The sequence below is a fragment of the Panthera leo genome, chromosome B3, assembly GCF_018350215.1.
Source record: "Panthera leo isolate Ple1 chromosome B3, P.leo_Ple1_pat1.1, whole genome shotgun sequence".
Classification (NCBI taxonomy): domain Eukaryota; kingdom Metazoa; phylum Chordata; class Mammalia; order Carnivora; family Felidae; genus Panthera; species Panthera leo.
Window position 1 is genome coordinate 109,564,536 of NC_056684.1, and position 18,102 is coordinate 109,582,637.

An 18,102-nucleotide genomic window follows, 5' to 3' on the forward strand; every position below is an offset into this window, starting at 1 on the left:
TAAATATAATAGTATGGAACTTGCACACAAATAGCAGATGTATCAATTCGAAGTAAAAAATATGGATACAGACCCCAATATATACCTGTATTTAATCTATGATTAATACAGGGGCACCTGGGTGGCTCAGTAAGTTAAGCATCAGACTCTTGATTTTGGCTCAGGTCATGATCTCATGTATCTTGAGATCAAGCCCCCAATCGGGCTCTGTGCTGATAGCACAGAGCTGCTTGGGATTCTCTCCCTCTCTTTCTGCCTCCACTTGTGCTCATTTGTGTGTGCACTTGCACTCTCTCTGTCAAAATAAATAAATAAACTTTAAAAAAAAGTGACAGTTAAAGTCAGGGGAAAATGGACTATTCAATAAATGGTGCCATTGGGAAATATTAGATTCCTTACTCAAAGCAAGAGATGGTTCAAAGCCATCTTTTAAGCATACAAAAAACAAAAACAAAAACCATAAAAGTACTACAACAAATCATGGTAGAAGACTATTCTAAATATTACACAAAACCTAGAAACCATGAAACAAAAGACTGACGTATAAAAAGAAAATAATTCTGCTTGAAAAACAAAAAAGCAGAAGTAACAATGTAGGAACACGTATTTCTAAATCACACACAGACAAAGGCTAATTTGAACACAATACAAAGGGCTTCAAAAAGCAAAAAGTAACCCAAGAGAAACAAAAGCATATGTCCATGCAAAAATTTATACAAAAATATCCATAGCAACATTATTCAAAATAAAGTAAAACCAAATGTCTACCAGCAAATGAAAGGATAAATAAAATGTGGTATATCTATCTGATGGAATATTACTTAGCAATAAAAAGGAATGAAGTACTGATACATGATATAATACAGATGAATCTTAAAACATGCTAAGTGAAAGAAGCCAGCAACAGACTAAATATTTTATGTTCCCATTTATATGAAATGTCCAGAGTAGGCAAATCTATAGAGACATAAAGTGGATTAGTGGTTGTCTAGGGTTACCTAGGAATTGGGGGGAAATGGGGAATGACTGCTACGAGTATGGGATTCCTTTGAGTGGTAGAAAATGTTCTAAAATTGACTGTGATGATGGTTGCACAACTCTATGAATATATTGAAAGGTATTTTTTTTATTTTTTTAATGTTTATTTATTTTTGAGAGACACACACAGAGCAAGAGTGTGGGGGAGGGGCAGAGAGAGGGAGACACAGAGTTTGAAGCAAGCTCCAGACTCTGAGCTGTCAGCACACAGCCCAACGTGGGGCTTGCACTCATGAACCATGAGATCATGACCTGAGCCAAAGTCTGATGCTTCATCAACTGAGCCACCCCTATTGAAAGCTAGAATTGCATAATTTAAATGGGTGAACTGTATGGTACATGAATTACATCTCAATACATTTTTTAATATAAAAAACAAAAACCAGTAAGTAGAGGTGAGAGGATTTGTTTCTGCCCATAAAGGATTAACTGTTGTAAGTACAGCTGTTCCATTGTAAACATCCAGAAAATGAGACAAATTATATAAAACCATTTTCAGACACTGGAAAACAAGCAGCACAGAACTGTAATTCATGAGAAAAGGGAAACATATGAGATGGGCCCTACGACTGCCCTAGGTTGCTGCTGGAGGCAGTTTCCAGGCTGTAGCATGGGAGGAGGAACCAAAACAAAGTCTAGCAGTCTCACTGAGTTAAGGGGAAGAAGACTGGAATTTCCAGAGGCCAAGGCAGCTATTAGTTTGCAGGACAGAACACTGGAGAGAGGAATCGCACAAGTCCAGAAGATCTGTAGGGGGTCTCTGCAAATAGTTTGCTGAGTATTAATCTGTGCCTGCATGGGGTGAAAGTCCACAAGGATGGGAGAAAAAATACCAGAAAACAGTAGGCCAATCAATTCCCAAAGTTCACACAGGCCTGGAATCACTTTCCTACCCAGCAGAGTACTAAGGGAATTGGGTACTCTTTAGAAGGTTATTGCTTGGGGCACCTGGCTGGCTCAGTCCTTACAAAGAACAAGCTCTTGATCTCGGGGGTTTTAAACTCAAGCCCCATGTTGGGTGTAGAGATTATTTAAAAAAAAAAAAAAATCTTTAAAAAAAATAAGAATCTTATGGCCTTAGCAGTGAGGACAAATTAGCTCTAATCTATGGTTATTCTGGACTCTCTCTAGCTTAAAACATTAAACTGTAATGTTTAATGCAAGCTTGTAATGCTTGCAAACATTAAAAACATTAAACTGTAACCACAACAAAGTCCAACATTATTTAAAGGAATACAACAAAATCTAAAACTCTTAAAAATTACCAAAGAAGCCGAATAATATAATCCATAACCAGGAGAAATATTAGAACCACACAAAGATGACAAAGATGATGAAACTAGTGGATAAGAACTTTAAAACAGTTATGAAAATCTTATACTCAGGGGCGTCTGGGTAGCTCAGTCAGTTAAATGTCTGACTTAACTTCCACTCAGGTCATGATCTCGCGGCCCATGAGTTTGAGCCCCATGTGGGACTCTGTGCTGACAGCTCAGAGTCTGGAGCCTTCTTTGGACTCCGTGTCTCCCTCTCTTTCTGCCCCTACCCCACTCATGCTCTATCTCTCAAAAATGAATAAACATTAAAATTTTTTTTCTTTTTTTTTTTTTTTTAATCTTATACTTAAGGGGCATGTGGGTGGCTCAGCTGCTTAAGCGTCCGACTTTGGCTCAGGTCTTGATTTCACAATTTGTGAGGTCAAGCCCGAGTCGGGTTCTATGCTGACAGCTTGGAGACTGGAGCCGGTTTTCGAGTTCTGTGTCTCCCTCTCTCTCTGCCCCTCCTCCCCCCTCAAAAATAAATGAACATTAAAAATAAAATAAAATATTATATTCAAGAATGTAAAAGAAATAAGAACATAATGAGCAGGAAAAAAGGAAGATTAAAAAAACATCTAATTGGAGCTTCTAGATATAAAATATATAGTATGTGAAAATATATCCCATCCTACTTGAGTCCACCAGAAAATCAGATACTGCAGAAGAAAAGATCAGTGAACTGGAAGTTATGGCAATAGAGATGATCTAAAACGAAGCATCAAGAGCAAAAACATTGCACTCATCATCATCATCATCACCATCACATCAGTGATCTGTGAGTGACCAGTGTTAAACAATTTAACATACATGAAACTGAATTTCTAAGATCTGGAGGGAGACAGAGGAAGAGGGGAGAAAAAAAAATTTCTAGAAATGCTGGAACATTACACAAAAATGTATTATTGTGAGTTTTATAACATACGTAGATGTAAAGTGTATGACAACAATAATAAAAAAAGAGAGAGGGAAAATGAAAGTATACCATTGCAAGCTTCTTAGGCTATACTTGAAATAGAACATTATTTGAAGGCAGAACAGCAGTTTAAAAAGAAAAAGGAAAACCCAAGAGGTATAGTTTAATTTTTTTTAATTTTTTTTTATTAGAGAGAGAGTGTGCACACATGCACAAAGCAAACAGGGGAGGGGTGGAGGGAGAAGAGTGAGAATCTTTGCAGGCTCCACGCACAGCACAGAGCCCCATGTGGGGCTCAATCTCCCAACAGTGAGCCACCCAGACACCCAAAGGTATAATTTAAAAAAAAAATCAGTAAGTAAAATGCCAGCAATCTAATAGAAAAAAAAATGAGAAATCTTTGAATACACAGTACTGAAATAGTCAACCTACTAAATAAATTACACTATGTTAATATATTGGAAAGTAATGTAAATGTGAAAAAATTAATACAGCTATCTATACAGTATGGAAAGTGCCGGGGTGCCTGGGTGGCCCAGTCAGTTAAGCAGCTGACTTTCACTCAGGCGGTTCAGGCTCCATGCTGACAGTGTGGAGCCTGCTTGGGATTCTATCTTCCTCTCTTTCTGCCCGTCCCCTGCTTGTGCATGCTTACGCATGCACACATGCTCGCGCTCTGATCTCAAACTGTTAAAAAAAAATGTATATATACATGTATGTGTGTGTGTATATGTGTGTGTGTGTGTGTGTACATATATATACACACACACACATATACACATATACATATATATACATATACATATATATATATATATATATATATATATATATATATATATATATATAAAATGGAAAGTGCTAACATGGAGAGACAATATAATACAGTAGCATAGTGTAATTTTGCAGCTAAACTCTAGGTTTAGGGGTGCCTGGGTGGCTCTGTCGGTTAAGCGTCCGACTTCATCTCGGGTTATGATCTCGCGATTTGTGATTTCAAGCCCTGCGTTGGACTCTGTGCTGACAGCTCAGAGCCTGGTGCCTGCTTCAGATTCAGTGTCTCCCTCTATCTCTGCCCCTCTCCTGCTCTTGCTCTGTCTCTGTCTCTCTCAAAACTAAATAAAGATTAAAAAAAAAAAAATCTTTTAAACTCTCTAGGTTTGAATCCAGGGTCTGTTAGGTACTTGTAAGAGTCAACTGGAGCAAATTACTTAATTTCCCTCTACCTCAATTTCTTTTTCTGCAAATAGGTGATAATACTCTGAGGATTTTAGGGGGATTAAAACAATTAAGTCATGTAAAGCACTTAAAACAACTGTTAAGCACAAAAAGTTAGTACTCATTAACTGCTGGGTAAAAGAAAAGGAAAATCTTCCCACAATATATTTCTAAATGAAAAAAGCAAGGTCCAGAAAAGTATAGTATGCTACCATTTGTATCAAAAATAAACTATATAGATATATGTCTACAAAAGTAAAGATTCTCCAGAAGGCTAAACAACAGACTTAGAACAATGAATTCTTCTGGAAAAGAGATTCTGGTAGCTTTGGAATAGAAAAAGAAAAGAAATGTACTCTCCTCTTCATATTTTCATGTAAATATTAAATTTTCTATTAAGTATCCCCTACTCAAACAAATAAATTCAATTATTTTTAAAGGAAGGATTAATAGTAAGCGCTTACAAAATCAGGAAAATGTGCATTTCAAGCACAAGTATGATATGAGGTAAAAAGAAATCAAAGAGCAAACCAATTTGATTTTTTAATGAACTGTGTTTCTTCCCAGAATTACCAGTGTGATCAGTTTTCCTTGGCTCTTGAAGCCTTTTCTAGCTTTTGTCATTACTGACCCACTTTTGTAGTTCTTCTTGCCTTCCTTTTATTTTTTCATGACCTCACAGATATCTTTATTATTTACAATAAACTATATTTTAATAAAATATCTTATGTGTTTTTCTTTTCCAAAGCTCTTATTATATTTACTGAATTTTTTATTTATATTAGAAAAATAGAGGAAAAGGAAGGGTGAGAAAAATCAGCACTGATTTCAGTCAACAACTTAATACATGTTTAAAACATAAATATTTGTGGCTATTGCATATGTATTTATATACACACATATTATCTTCTCAAGGCATGTTTCTAAAAGCTTCTCAAGCTTCTAAAAAGCTGTTTGTGTAGTTTGACACAATCCTATTTCAAAAATATTTATTATTGAAAAGATTCTTTAAAAATCTCACAGTGTGATTTCAAAAGAATTTCTGCATAAGCTCTGGAGTCTGTAAGATTAAAAATTTTTTTCTAATGTTTATTTATTTTTGAGACAGAAAGATAGAGCATGAGCTATGGAGAGACATAAAGAGAGGTAACACAATCCGAAGCAGGCTCCAGGCTCTGAGCTGTCAGCACAGAGCCTGACGCTGAGCGCAAACTCACGGACGGACCATGAGATCATGACCTGAACCAGTTGAGATCATGACCTGAGCCAAAGTTGAACGCTTAACAGACTGAGCCCCCCAGGTGCCCCTGAAGTCTGTAAGATTTAAATTTTCCCTGTGAGACTTACTAGCTATGTTACTTTGAATAAATTAATCTTCCTCTACCTTACTTTCCTGATCTGTAAACTTGTATTAATAGTAGGACCAAACATTGGGAAGTTATAAAAGTAGACTAAATCAGGTAATAGACATTTTAAAAAATGTCTGACCTTCATACATGTTAACACTAGAATTACTATTATTATTATTAAAATTAGTGAGAGCATATGGACCAGTTGGGAATGGGTTTGGCTATAAAGTGTATGATGATGACAATTTTTTAAAATGAGATTAATCTAAAAACTTTCTTAACGTCATTAAATCAAGTATATAATTAGAACTCATATGCAATATTATTTAAAAATTAAGAATTTTTATTTTTGGAAAAAACATGCAAAAATAAGTACAAAAGGAGTGCTTTACTTTTAATTTTAGATTATTCTTCAAAGGACCATGTTCTTAGTACCTAATGCTCCTGATTTCTTATTTTTTCCCAATTCAGGCTACAAAAAAATTCCAACAAATAATATGAAAGCAGTAATTATTATCCTGGCTAATGGATTTCAAGTTACTTAATACCTGGAAATGCCATACACTTTCTATCTTGCATCAGCATGAAAAAAAATTCTTCTAATATCAAATAACTGCTTGGAGTCATACTGTTCCGATCTCTCTTTTGATATAACATACCTTAAAAAGATTCAAAGACTGGAATTGCAAAAAAGGTGAGACAACAATGTTGGAGAAATACAAAATATATTTTAAGGATCAAGAGTTAATTTTACTTATTAGGGGTTTAAGAAAATACTTTTTTTTTCCTCAGAAATCTTTGGGAAACTTCAGTAAAATGCAATAGACCTCACTTAGCTAGCTAATGGATCAGAATCTCTGAGAGTAGGGATAGAAACCTGCACTTTCAACAAGCCCGAAGTAATTTTGTTGGTCTATGGTCATTTTAAGAATAAATGAGGATTAATGAAACAGAAGGGGTTAATTAAAAATAAAAAGGCTCTGTGTAGGGGCACTTGGTAGGTTCCGTGGGTTAAGCATCAGACTCCTGGTTTGGCTCATATCAGGATCTCAATGTTTAATGAGTTCAAGTCCCACTTGGGGCTCTGCAATGGCAGCAGGGAGCCTGCTTGGGATTCTCTCTCCCCCCAGCTCTCTCTGCTCCTCCCCCACTTGCACGGTCTCTGTCTCTCTCAAAATAAATAAACTTAAAAAAAAATTTTTTTAAACAGCCAAAAAATGGGGGGGGGGGGGGGAGGATACTCTTTATAGGAAGTCAATCTTGAGCAGATTTCAAAAGCTGATTTCACATTAATTGGCAGGGAGCAGTTATTCCACACCAAAAGGATGGTATGTGAGAGAACTGTTTCCAGAGATGTTTCAGCATCCCAGGCATATAGAAATAACCACACTTGTCCTGAATAAGCACTAGGGGCCCAGCAGATAGACAGGACTATCAACCCAAACTACTATTAATTAGAAAAACACCAGGCTTTCATTGCTGAATTCTTACCCCAGTTTCCAGTATCGTTTTTTCATTACACACTCCTGAAAATATAAGCCTCCAAACTACTACAATACTAACTGACAGAGAGTAGGACCGAAACAGCTTAAGCAAAGGAAGGTACTTTTGTTTTCAATTATAACAGGATTTTTTTAAAGAGTAAAAAAGTTGGGGCGCCTGGGTGGCTCAGTCAATTGAGCATCAGACATTGGCTCAAGTCATGATCTCACAGTTCATGTGTTTGAGCCCGGCGACGGGCTCTGTGCTGACAGCTCAGAGCCTGGAGCTTGCTTTGGATTCTGTGTCTCTCTTTCTCTCTGCCCCTCTCCCACTCACCTTTGTCTCTCTCTCTCAAAAGTAAACATAAAAAAAAGTAAAAAGTAAAAAAGCATTTTGTTTTTCATACTAGGTTATTAAAAACATTTATAAACACAGAACTTCCATACAAGGGAGCCTTTCTTCTATAACCAAAAGATAAACAATTATTCGAATTTAGAAGTTTACTCGAATTTAAAGTAAAAAAATCTAAAATAAGAAATTTAATTTTACAAGATTAATTCTAATAGTTCAGTCTCCACATATGTAAAATACAGTTTGAGAGTAGGTGATTTTTATTTTTTTTTAAATATTTTTTTTTTTAACGTTTATTTATTTTGGAGACAGAGAGAGACAGAGCATGAACGGGGGAGGGTCAGAGAGAAAGGGAGACACAGAATCCGAAACAGGCTCCAGGCTCTGAGCTGTCAGCACAGAGCCCGACGCGGGGCTCGAACTCACCGACCGCGAGATTATGACCTGAGCCGAAGTCAGCCGCTTAACCGACTGAGCCACCCAGGCGCCCCGAGTAGGTGATTTTTAAAGTCGTGTCTAGCTAAATTTATAAAATTGTACGATATACGAATTCCTCAAACTTTGAATTAAACATACTAGGTTGTCCAAAACTATAATGTAAGCTTTTTCTAAGAATTCAAATAACCCTGAAATATTACAATACCAATATCTACAATTCATAAATCATCAGCAGTACAGTTTTCAGACTTTCTGTTAGCACGTGCTTTGAATAAGTGAGCAAAAAATAACCTTTTTTTTTTACTTGGACTCTAATAGTAACACCATGCAACATAGCTACTCATTGAGGAATTATAAAAGACCCTACAGTTACAGTTTTTTCCTGAAAGTCTCGTGAAAATAAGACAAACATCATTAGCTAACCAGTAAATATGCCAAACATAAATCAATGACAATCTTAAATTCTAAAATATTTAGATCAAATAAAACATGATATTTATCTTTCATGCAAAATAGGCAGCACTATTTTACAATTTTGAGTATCACCTATGTCGCCTTTGGCTAAATAGGAAAAAATAATTGTCCATGGTACTCTTCTGTCGTAATTCTGTCATTCTTACTCTGCACATTACATATTTTGCATGATACTGTAAGAGAGATGTACTGCACAGAAGTGCCCATGGGGATAAGACATTATACTGCAATTAAATCTGGCATGAGTAAGCTTAACATAATGGAGTTTTACACAGAATTGAGTATATCTCAATTTAAGATGATTTCGTGCTCTGGTGGAAAAAAAAAAATTGAGGATGTCTAATTCTTTAGATTCTCCATGATTACTAAGTTTATTCTTAAATTAAGGGACTGGTCTACAGTAGGAACAAAGCTCCTTACAATTTTTAAAAGATGGATAAAACAAGATAGCAGTCTAAGAATAAATGTTGCTTCTATAAAAAAGAGAATCAGTATTCAAACCTAAGTAACATGAAAGAGTGAAAAATGGGAGGCCAAAAGAAGGAAGCAAAATATAAGATATTTCCCATTCGAAACTCATCCCCGATTGTCAGGCTGTCCTTGCTGTCGTTACGTGTCATTTTTATAAACCCACTAGTCTGACCAAGAGCCCTGATTTTAAGAAAAACTGTAATAAAAGTATGCACTTTCAAAGCTAATGAAACAGTAATACTGTAATAGCTCAACAACTGATACTACAAATCAGTGATTTAGGAGATTAATTAAACTTTGTATCCAACAGCAAATTAGCAGCCACACCCCTAAAAAAGATAACTCAGGCTGCGTTCCATTCACTTCCATAAACAGTGGCCTTCGTTTAAAATTCATTTCTTCATAGCCTCGAACGACCATGTTTGTTTTGCAATTACACGACGGTTTTATAAACACTGTCTCAGTAAATAAAGCTCAAGACTTTACCCAGGCCTGGCAGAATTGGTCTGGGGCAAGGCATCATTATGGTGAAACTGGGTCTTGGTTAAGTGTAAGAACATCATACTTAATTACAATTATATTCTGTGCATCACAAGAATTAAAACCATTTTAAAAACTCAACCAAAGCTCAATGATAATGTTACTCCACGAATAGCGTTTCCTTTGGGTTCTAAGAAAGGCACTGTTATTAGAATACAGTTTGACAGCTAAGTCTCTTAAGTTTTCCCGGATCATTTAATTTTTTAAAACCTAGAAAAGGCCTGTTTGCGGGGACTGTGAAATCCCGCGGAAAGAGAGGTTTGGGAGGGGAACGGCCAAATTAACATAACTGCGGGGAGTGAAGACAACTCTGGGTAGTTTAACTCTCCAAGGCTGAGCAGACGACAGACAAGGGACCCTTACCTGCCAGCGGCCGTAGGTGAGGAGGATCATGGAGATGGGGATGGCGGTGCCGGACATGGCATGGGTGGAGGGCATGCTGTACTCGGAGTTGTAGAAGACCTCCAACTTGACCACGGGCGGCGAGGCCGGCCGCGGCCAGCGGATGATGTCCTTGGTGCACTGGCCCAGGTACATGACCAGCACCCAGATGACCACGAGCCTCCGGCCCACCAGGGCGTCCAGGTTCCAGATCCAGAAGGGGAAGAACAGGATGTAAAAGAGTTCGTTGCCCAGCTCGGTGCCGAAGCAGAACAGGTAGTAGAGCGGCCAGTTGCTCACGTGGGCCAGCTCACCCTCCTCGCCCGTCAGCGAGTTGCGGCGCAGGGCCCCCACGCGCGGCGGCGAGGCCGGGCCCAGCTCGGTCGCCAGCCCGTTCCGCACGCCGTTGGGGGCGCCGCCGCCGCCGCCGGGCTTGGCGGGACACTGATTGCGGTCGTTCCCGGGCGGCTGGGGGCCTGCAGACGCCCCAGGCTGCGGCTCTCGGCGCCGGGCGTCTCCGGCTAGGGGCGCCTCCGCTTTCTCATCCTCCCTCGGATCGGTGGCGGGAGCGGCGGAGCGGCGAGGCAGCGCTTCCACCCCGCACAGCCGCTGGAAACGGGCCACTTTCTGCGGCTCCTGCAGACGGCGAGCCAGCTGGGCCAGGCGCTGCCTCAGCGACATGATAACGGGACCCTGGCGGCCCGCAGACGGGAGGACGTCGGCGGCGGGAAGGCGGGCCGGACCCTGGCGCAGCCTGGAATCGTCCCCGCGCACCTGGCCAGCGGCAGCAGCGCCTAGCCGGACCCGCTCGGCTCTGCCCGGTGACGGCGCCACAGGCCGCAGCCGCCGCCGCCGCGCGCCTCCGCCCCGCGCGCCCCTCCCAGGCCGCGCGCGCTCCGCCACCGCCCGCGGCCTCCACGCGCCGGCGCGCGCAGCGCCCAGCCCCGCCCCCCACTGCCGCGCCGGGAGGGCGCCTGGCCGCGCGCGGCCGCCTCGAGCGCATCCGGCGGCGTGGGGGTGCTGAGGCTCAGCGGGGTGGCTGTGTTGAGGTTCGCCTTGACACCCGCCAGGCGTCGCGGCGCTGGGCGGGCGGACCTTGTCCGCCCCCTTCTCCAACTTCAGCCCTCGTTTCCCTCCGGCTGATGCTGCCGGCTTGCCTCTGACCACCGTTGGTTCGGAGAGGCCACGACCCTGGGGGCCGGCCTCCGAGGTGCGAGTGGCCAAGCACCCGGACATCCTGCTGGCACAGAATCAAGTGTTTAATGGTGAATGAAGGCGAAATAACCACCATAGGCCCGGAATCGTTCGACTCAAGTAATCACAAGTAATTACAGAGCTGTTTCTGACGGCTCATGTCCTGAAAGCCACGTGCCAATTGACCAGTGGTGGCAAGATTAGATGTAGATCCCAGGACAATACTGCACCATTGATCAAATAAGAGATCACAGTTATCTTGACTTAAATGTAGTATTTTAATAAATTCTAATAGCTAGGTGGGGTTGCACAGAAGAAATTAATTGGTTCCTGGAGGCAGGCTGTAGATTTTTTGAGCTTGATGAGGCTGATTTAGAGTTTTAATTTCCATGTCAGGAAAGTTACAAACTTGACTTCTAGAAAAGTATTCTAGAAAATACTTTTTTTATTAGAAAGTCTCTGAACTTTTTTTTAATACTTATTTTTGAGAGAGAGAGAGAAAGAAGAACACAAATGGGGGAGGGGCAGAGAGAGAGGGAGATAACAGAATTTGAAGCAGGCTCCTGGCTCTGAGCTGTCAGCACAGAGCCCCAGGTGGGGCTCCAACCCACCACCAATGAGATCATGACCTGAGCCAAAGTTGGACTAGCCACCCAGGTGCCCCAGAGATTCTCTGAACTCTTAATTCCAAGAAGCTACTTCAAGTAAGGTGGATGTCAATAATTAAAGAATTTGAACCTCTTCCAAGAAAGTTGGGAAATTTCCCCTACCTGTGTCTTTAGCAGTATTTCCTTCATTTCCTAGGGAAATTATTCTCTTCCTCCCACTTCACTTGCTACGCTATAGCCATAGGAAGATAAATAAATCATCATCTCTGTCTTAAAGTTGCTCACAGTATAAATGGAAAATGCTAAAATGGAGATAACATGCTCTGGAACGGAGAAGAAACAAGTTGACTAGGGACAACAAGCCAGGTAAGAAGTAATCCTCTTGAGCTGGGATCCTTTATTAAAGAGCATGATGAGAGTAGGTGGAGAAACTCATCTTAGGAAAGACAGAAAATGAAGAAAGATGGGATAGGAATGTGCAAAGATGTATTTGATAAACAGTAGCTCATAGAATACACAGTAGGAGGAGTAAGTGGTTGGAATGGGGTTAGAAAGAGGGGATGGGACCAGACTGTAAAGACCTTGAATGCCAAGCTGGAGATTTTATTTGTAGGCAGTGGAGAGCCATGGAGGGCTTTTAACCTAGGGAGTGACACCATCAGAACTGCTTTAGAAAGATAACTGAGAAGGAAATCGAAGGTAAATTGCCAGAGGTCAGAGAGCAAAGGCTAGGTAAATAATTAGAAGATGATTGCAGTAGTCAGGTGAGAGGGAATGGGGGCAGGAACTTGGACTGTGGTTCTGGGAATCAGAAGGAAGATATTTGGAAAGGATTTTGGAACTAGGAAAAAGTTAAATTCATTTGAATTCATAGGTCTGCAGGCAAATAATTGTCCGTCCTTGATTAGAACACATTGTGTCTAATATTGAGGCATTTATAATCTAGTGAGGGAGACAAAACATGCGAGTATATTCAAAGACATAAAGCCAGACATACCAAACGGATCAAAGAAATCAGACACAAGCAATCACTTCATGGAGTAAGCAGAGAGGTGGCATTAGGTTATGAATGGTCCTGTGAAATGGATGATTAGCTGGGATTTGAAAACAAGGAGCAACTTGTACAAAGGTGGGAGGAGCCTGGTTTCTGTCAAAATCATTTGTTTATAAAGGCTGAATTTTTTTTGAGAGAGTGAGAGAGAGAGAGAGAGAGAGAGAGCAGGTACGAGCAGGGGAGAAGGACAGAAGGAGAGAATCTCAAGCACGCTCCAAGCTCAGTGTGGATCCCACAACCCTGGGATCACAACCTGAGTGAGCCAAAATCAAGAGACGCTCAACTGACTGAGCCACTCAGGTGCCCCTTGTTCAGATAAAGAATTATTCGGATTCATTCAAGGAATTTCCAATTCTGGGGACTAATTAGCCTAAAGAGAGCAGAGAAAGAGGAAAACATATAAAACAAAGTAGGAGGTGATATTTATATCCTACGGCTAAAATATGACTTCATCACTGTCATATTTTGTCAGAATGTAATATCCTCTTTAAAAGAGAAAAAAGAGGGGCACCTGGGTGGCTCAGTTGGCTAAGCGTCCGCCTTCAGCTCAGGTCATGATCTCATGGCTCGTGAGTTCGAGTCCGCATTGGACTCTGTGCTGACAGCTCAGAGCCTAGAGCCTGCCTTGGGTTCTGTGTCTGCCTCTCTCTCTGCCCCACCCCCCCTCCCTGCCCTGCTTGCATTCTGTGTGTGTGTGTGTGTGTGTGTGTCTTTCTCTCTCTAAAAATAAGCATTAAAAAAAATTTTTTTAAGACAATACAGAGACAAAGATGATGGGGAGGTGGGAATTTGGCCTCTGACTGCACTGAAGAGGAAAAGAATGCAAGTCAAAAGACAAAACTTGAAAAGGCTGACAGTGTCCTGCTGCTGCTGTAAATCTGTTAATGATAAGGACAAGGCCAAAAGCACCAAAGCACCATGATGAAAAGAATAGTTCTGGTGGATTCTGTTTACACTCACTCTGATACTTTTCATCTTGAAACTTAACAGAAATTGAACCATATCAAAAGATTCAAATATAAACTTTCTGTGGCAAGCATTTTTTATAACAAAGCATAAACATTTTTTAAAAAGAAAAACATTGCTACCAAGTAATGACATGATTATCTGGGTGTAATTCAGTGTCTTCCCTGCAAAGCCAAATGTCTTAGTTTATGTTGCATAATTAACATGTTAAATTTTGTTAGATCCTTCTCTGTACTTGAGTTTAACTTTATGTAATATTGAAATCTTTTTTGTGATACATGAACTATACAAAGGTAAAATATTGCTGTCATTTCTTTCATAAAAGTAGTAGGGAAACACAATATATAGGCTTAGCCTTGGTCATTTTGCCTTCCACAACTAATTTAAATAAAGTTGTATTTTGTCATATTGGGTTGAGATAAATCATTGATTGAACTAATTTTACAATGAAGTCAAAGAATTTTACCTTTAGAAATACATCTTCTAAGTAATATATATTTAAAACTGTTATACCATATTGTATATTTGAAAGTTACTGAGATAATCTTAAAATCTCATCATAAGAAAAAAAATTGTAACTATGTGAGTTGATGGATGTTAACTAAAATTGTGGTTATCATTTTGTAATATATACATAAATCATTATGTTATACACCTTAAACTGATACAGACTTCTATGTCAATTATACAATGAAACTAGGAGGGAAAAAACTACATTACTTAATAAGAAAATGATAATACTTATTTTAAACTGAATATTTATTATAATTTTTTGACCCTGGAATATAACTTAATTTCTTGTTCATTAAACTACAAAATTTATATATTGCAAGCTATTTAGCCTAAATTATTACTATTAACTATCACTAGAATAGTCTTGACATGTAGATGTCAGTACATAGTGCATTATGGGCATCAATAAATGGTGAATATGAATTTGTTATTTTTGAAATATTAAACCTATGTTTTTTTAATTCTTTGCATAAATACCTACTGATTTTATCCTGCATCTTTGATTAGTTTTATTTTCTAAAAAATAGGATTTCCTCTGAATTCTTAAAAAGATGCCTAGCATAGCACAAATATAAATAAAATGTGATAAACATAAAATTTGTAATTAACAGATAAGGAATTTTCTATGCTTTGTGTTTTCTATGCCCTAACATTTCAAATCACTTTTCCCAGAGTAAGATTCGAAGGAAGAAAACCTTACAGAAAATGATCTGAGAGTATTTTAGGCAAAAAAAATATATGGCCTCTCACCCACTTTAACTCTAATCCATGCTGGCTGAGATGACCATGGAATTCTTTCCTTACCATATAGACCATTTATACTCAGTTTTATTTTACCCCAAATTTATAGTACTTTTTTTAAAACCATTTTTTTCTTCCTAAGAATTTCCCCCTTTGTTAATGTCTCTATCCAGTTCCAGTTTTCTTATTATTAAAATCTGGCTCTTGGCTTTTTCTTTTCTAGAAATGATTGGTAATACACGTGTATACCCAACTCAGAAGATTTTTTTTTTTTTTAATTCAAGACTTGAAACCTCCAACCACATCTGCCCATTCATCATTCCAGACATTTTGGTAGGTGTTGATTTGCCCCTAATATTTCTATGTTTGTAATATACTAAATGCTCCATTAATCAAAATGGTTAATTTAATTTTCTGAAGAACATAAATTGTTTTTATAAACTAGCCATTGGTGAAAGTATTTATAAAATGTGTTTGGTATATTTTCTTTTTGTTTTTCCTTTTTGTTCTTTTTTCTTTTTTTTTTTTTTTAATTGTGGTATATTTGACAACATTATGTTAGCTTCAGATGTACCACTTGGTAATTCAACATTTGTATACATTGCAAAATAATCACCAAAATAAGTCTCTTTACCAGCTATTACCATACAAAGTTAATGCAGTATTATTGACTATATTCCCCATGCTGTACATTATATCCCCATGACTTTTTTATTTTAGTTCTGAAAGTTTGTACCTCTTGATCCCTGTCACCCATATCTCCCCCAGCAATCTCCTTTCTTCTCTGGCACCCACCAGTCTGGTTTCTACATCTAGGAGTCTAGGCTTTGTGTTGTTTTGTTTTTTAGGTTCCACATACAAGTAAGATCGTGTAGTATTTGCCTTTCTCTGTCTGACCTATTTCCTTTGCAGAGTACCCTCAAGGTCCATCCATATTGTTGCAAATGGCATGATTTCATTCTTTTTAATAGCTGAGTAGTATTCCATTATATTTATATGCCACATCTTTATACATTCATCCATCAATGCACACTTAGGTTGTTTCTATATCTTAGTTACTATAAATTAATGCTGCAACAAACATAAGGGTACATATATCTTTTCAATTTAGTGTTTTCTTTTTCTTCAGACAGAAAACCCAGCGTGGAATTTCTTCATCATATGGCAGGCCTATTTTTAATTTTTTTAGGAATCTTCATACTGTTTTCCATAGTGGGTGCACAAATTTACATTCCCATCAACAGTCTACAAGAGTTTCTTTTTCTCTACATCCTCACCTAAATCTTTTATTTCTTGTCTTTTTTGTAATACCTATTCTGACAGATGTGTGATGATATTTCATTTATTTACCTGATGATTGGTAATATTGAGCATCTTTTCATGTGCCTGTTGGCCTTCTATATGTCTTCTTTGGAAAAAAATGTGTATTCAGATCTTCTGTCCATTAAAAAAATTTTTTGTTATGAATTGTCTGAATTTTTAAGTATGTTTTGGATATTAACCCCTTATCAGGTATATGATTTGAAAATATCTTCTCCCATTTGATAGGTTTACTTTTTCTTTTGCTGATGGTTTCCTTCGCTATGCGGAAACTTTTCAATTTGGTGTAGTCCAACTTGTTTGTTTTTGCTTTTGGAGCCAGTTCCAAAAAAAAAAAAAAAATTACTAATACTGATGTCAAGGAGCCTACTGCCTGTTTTCTTCTGGGAGTTTTATGGTTTCATGTCTTAACATTCAAATCTTTAATCCATATTGAGTTAATTTTTATAAACGGTACAAGATAGTGGTCCAGTTTCATTCTTTTACATGTAGCCGTCCAGTCTGCACAACATTTATTAAAGAGTCTATCCTTTCTCTTTTGTATGTTCTTGCCTCCTCTGTCATAAATTAATTGGCCATATATGTGTGGGTTTATTTCTGAGCTCTCTTTCCTAATGCATTGATCTATGTGTCTGCTTTTATGCCAATACCATACTATTTTGATTGCTATAGCGTTGTAGTATCATTTGAAATCAGGGAGTGGGATACCTCTGACTTTGTTCTTTCTCAAGATTATTTTGGCTATTCAGGATCTTTTGTGATTCTGTATAAATTTTAGGATTGTTTGTTTCTAGTCCTGTAAAAACTGCCATTGGAATTTTGATGAGGTTTGCATTGAATCTGTAGATTCCTTTGGGTAGTATGGACATTTAACAATATTTATACTTCAAATCCATGTGCATGGAATAGCTTCCCATTTATTTGTAACTTCTTGAATTTCTTTCAAGTCATATTTTTCAGTGTACAGGTCTTTTACTCCTTGGTTAAATTTATTACTAGGTATTTTATTCTTTCTGATGCAGTTATAAATGGGATTGTTTTCTTGATTTCTCTCTCTCTTTTTTAAATGTTTATTTTTGAGAGAGAGTGCAAGCAGGAGAGGGGCAGAGAAAGAGGGAGACAGAGGATCTAAGTGAGCTCTGTGACAACAGCAAAGAGCCTGATGTGGGGCTCGAACTCACAAACCGTGAGATCTTAATCTGAGCCGAAGTCACTTAACTGACTGAGCCACCCAGGTGCCTCTCTGTCTCTTTTTTTAAATGTTTATTTTTGAGAGAGAGAGAGAGAGATAAAAGAGCACAAGCAGGGGAGGGGCAGAGAGAGAGGGACAGAGGATCCAAAGCAGGCTCCTCACTGATAGCAGAGAGCCTGATGCAGGGCTCAAACCCCTGAGTCTTTAGATCATGACCTGAGCCGAAGTCAGATGCTTAACCAACTGAGCCGCCCAGGCACGCCTTGATTTCTCTTTCTGATAGTCCATTATTAGTGTATAGAAATGCAAGAGATTTTTGTATATTAATTTTCTATCCTGCAACCTCACTGAAGTCATTAATTATTCCTAGCGGTTTTTTGGTAGTGTCTTTAAGGGTTTTCTATATATAGTATTATGTCATCTGCAAATAGTGACAGTTTTACTTCCTTTTTGTATGCCTTTTATTTCTTTTCTTGCCTAATTGCTGTGGGTAGGGCTGCAAATACTATGTTGAATAAGATTGGGGAGAGGGGCACCTGA

The 18,102-nt window shown here is 38.6% G+C and overlaps 1 protein-coding gene and 1 long non-coding RNA gene across 10 annotated transcripts in view; one reads left to right on the plus strand and one right to left on the minus strand.

Moving 5' to 3' along the window:
- The window catches only part of SGPP1 (sphingosine-1-phosphate phosphatase 1), a 35,927-nt gene extending 25,100 nt beyond the window's left edge, over window positions 1-10,827 (minus strand). The window contains exon 1 of the mRNA XM_042943450.1: window positions 9,957-10,827. Coding sequence (XP_042799384.1) covers window positions 9,957-10,655 — 699 coding nt within the window. The 5' untranslated portion in view covers window positions 10,656-10,827. The remainder of the gene's footprint in view (window positions 1-9,956) is intronic.
- A 149-nt stretch (window positions 10,828-10,976) lies between these two features.
- Window positions 10,977-18,102, plus strand: part of LOC122222808 — an 83,009-nt gene continuing 75,883 nt past the window's right edge. For all 9 annotated transcript variants that reach the window (XR_006203877.1, XR_006203883.1, XR_006203880.1 and 6 more), the window contains exons 1-3: window positions 10,977-11,298; window positions 11,973-12,142; window positions 15,274-15,383. This is a non-coding gene — a long non-coding RNA (uncharacterized LOC122222808). The remainder of the gene's footprint in view (window positions 11,299-11,972; window positions 12,143-15,273; window positions 15,384-18,102) is intronic.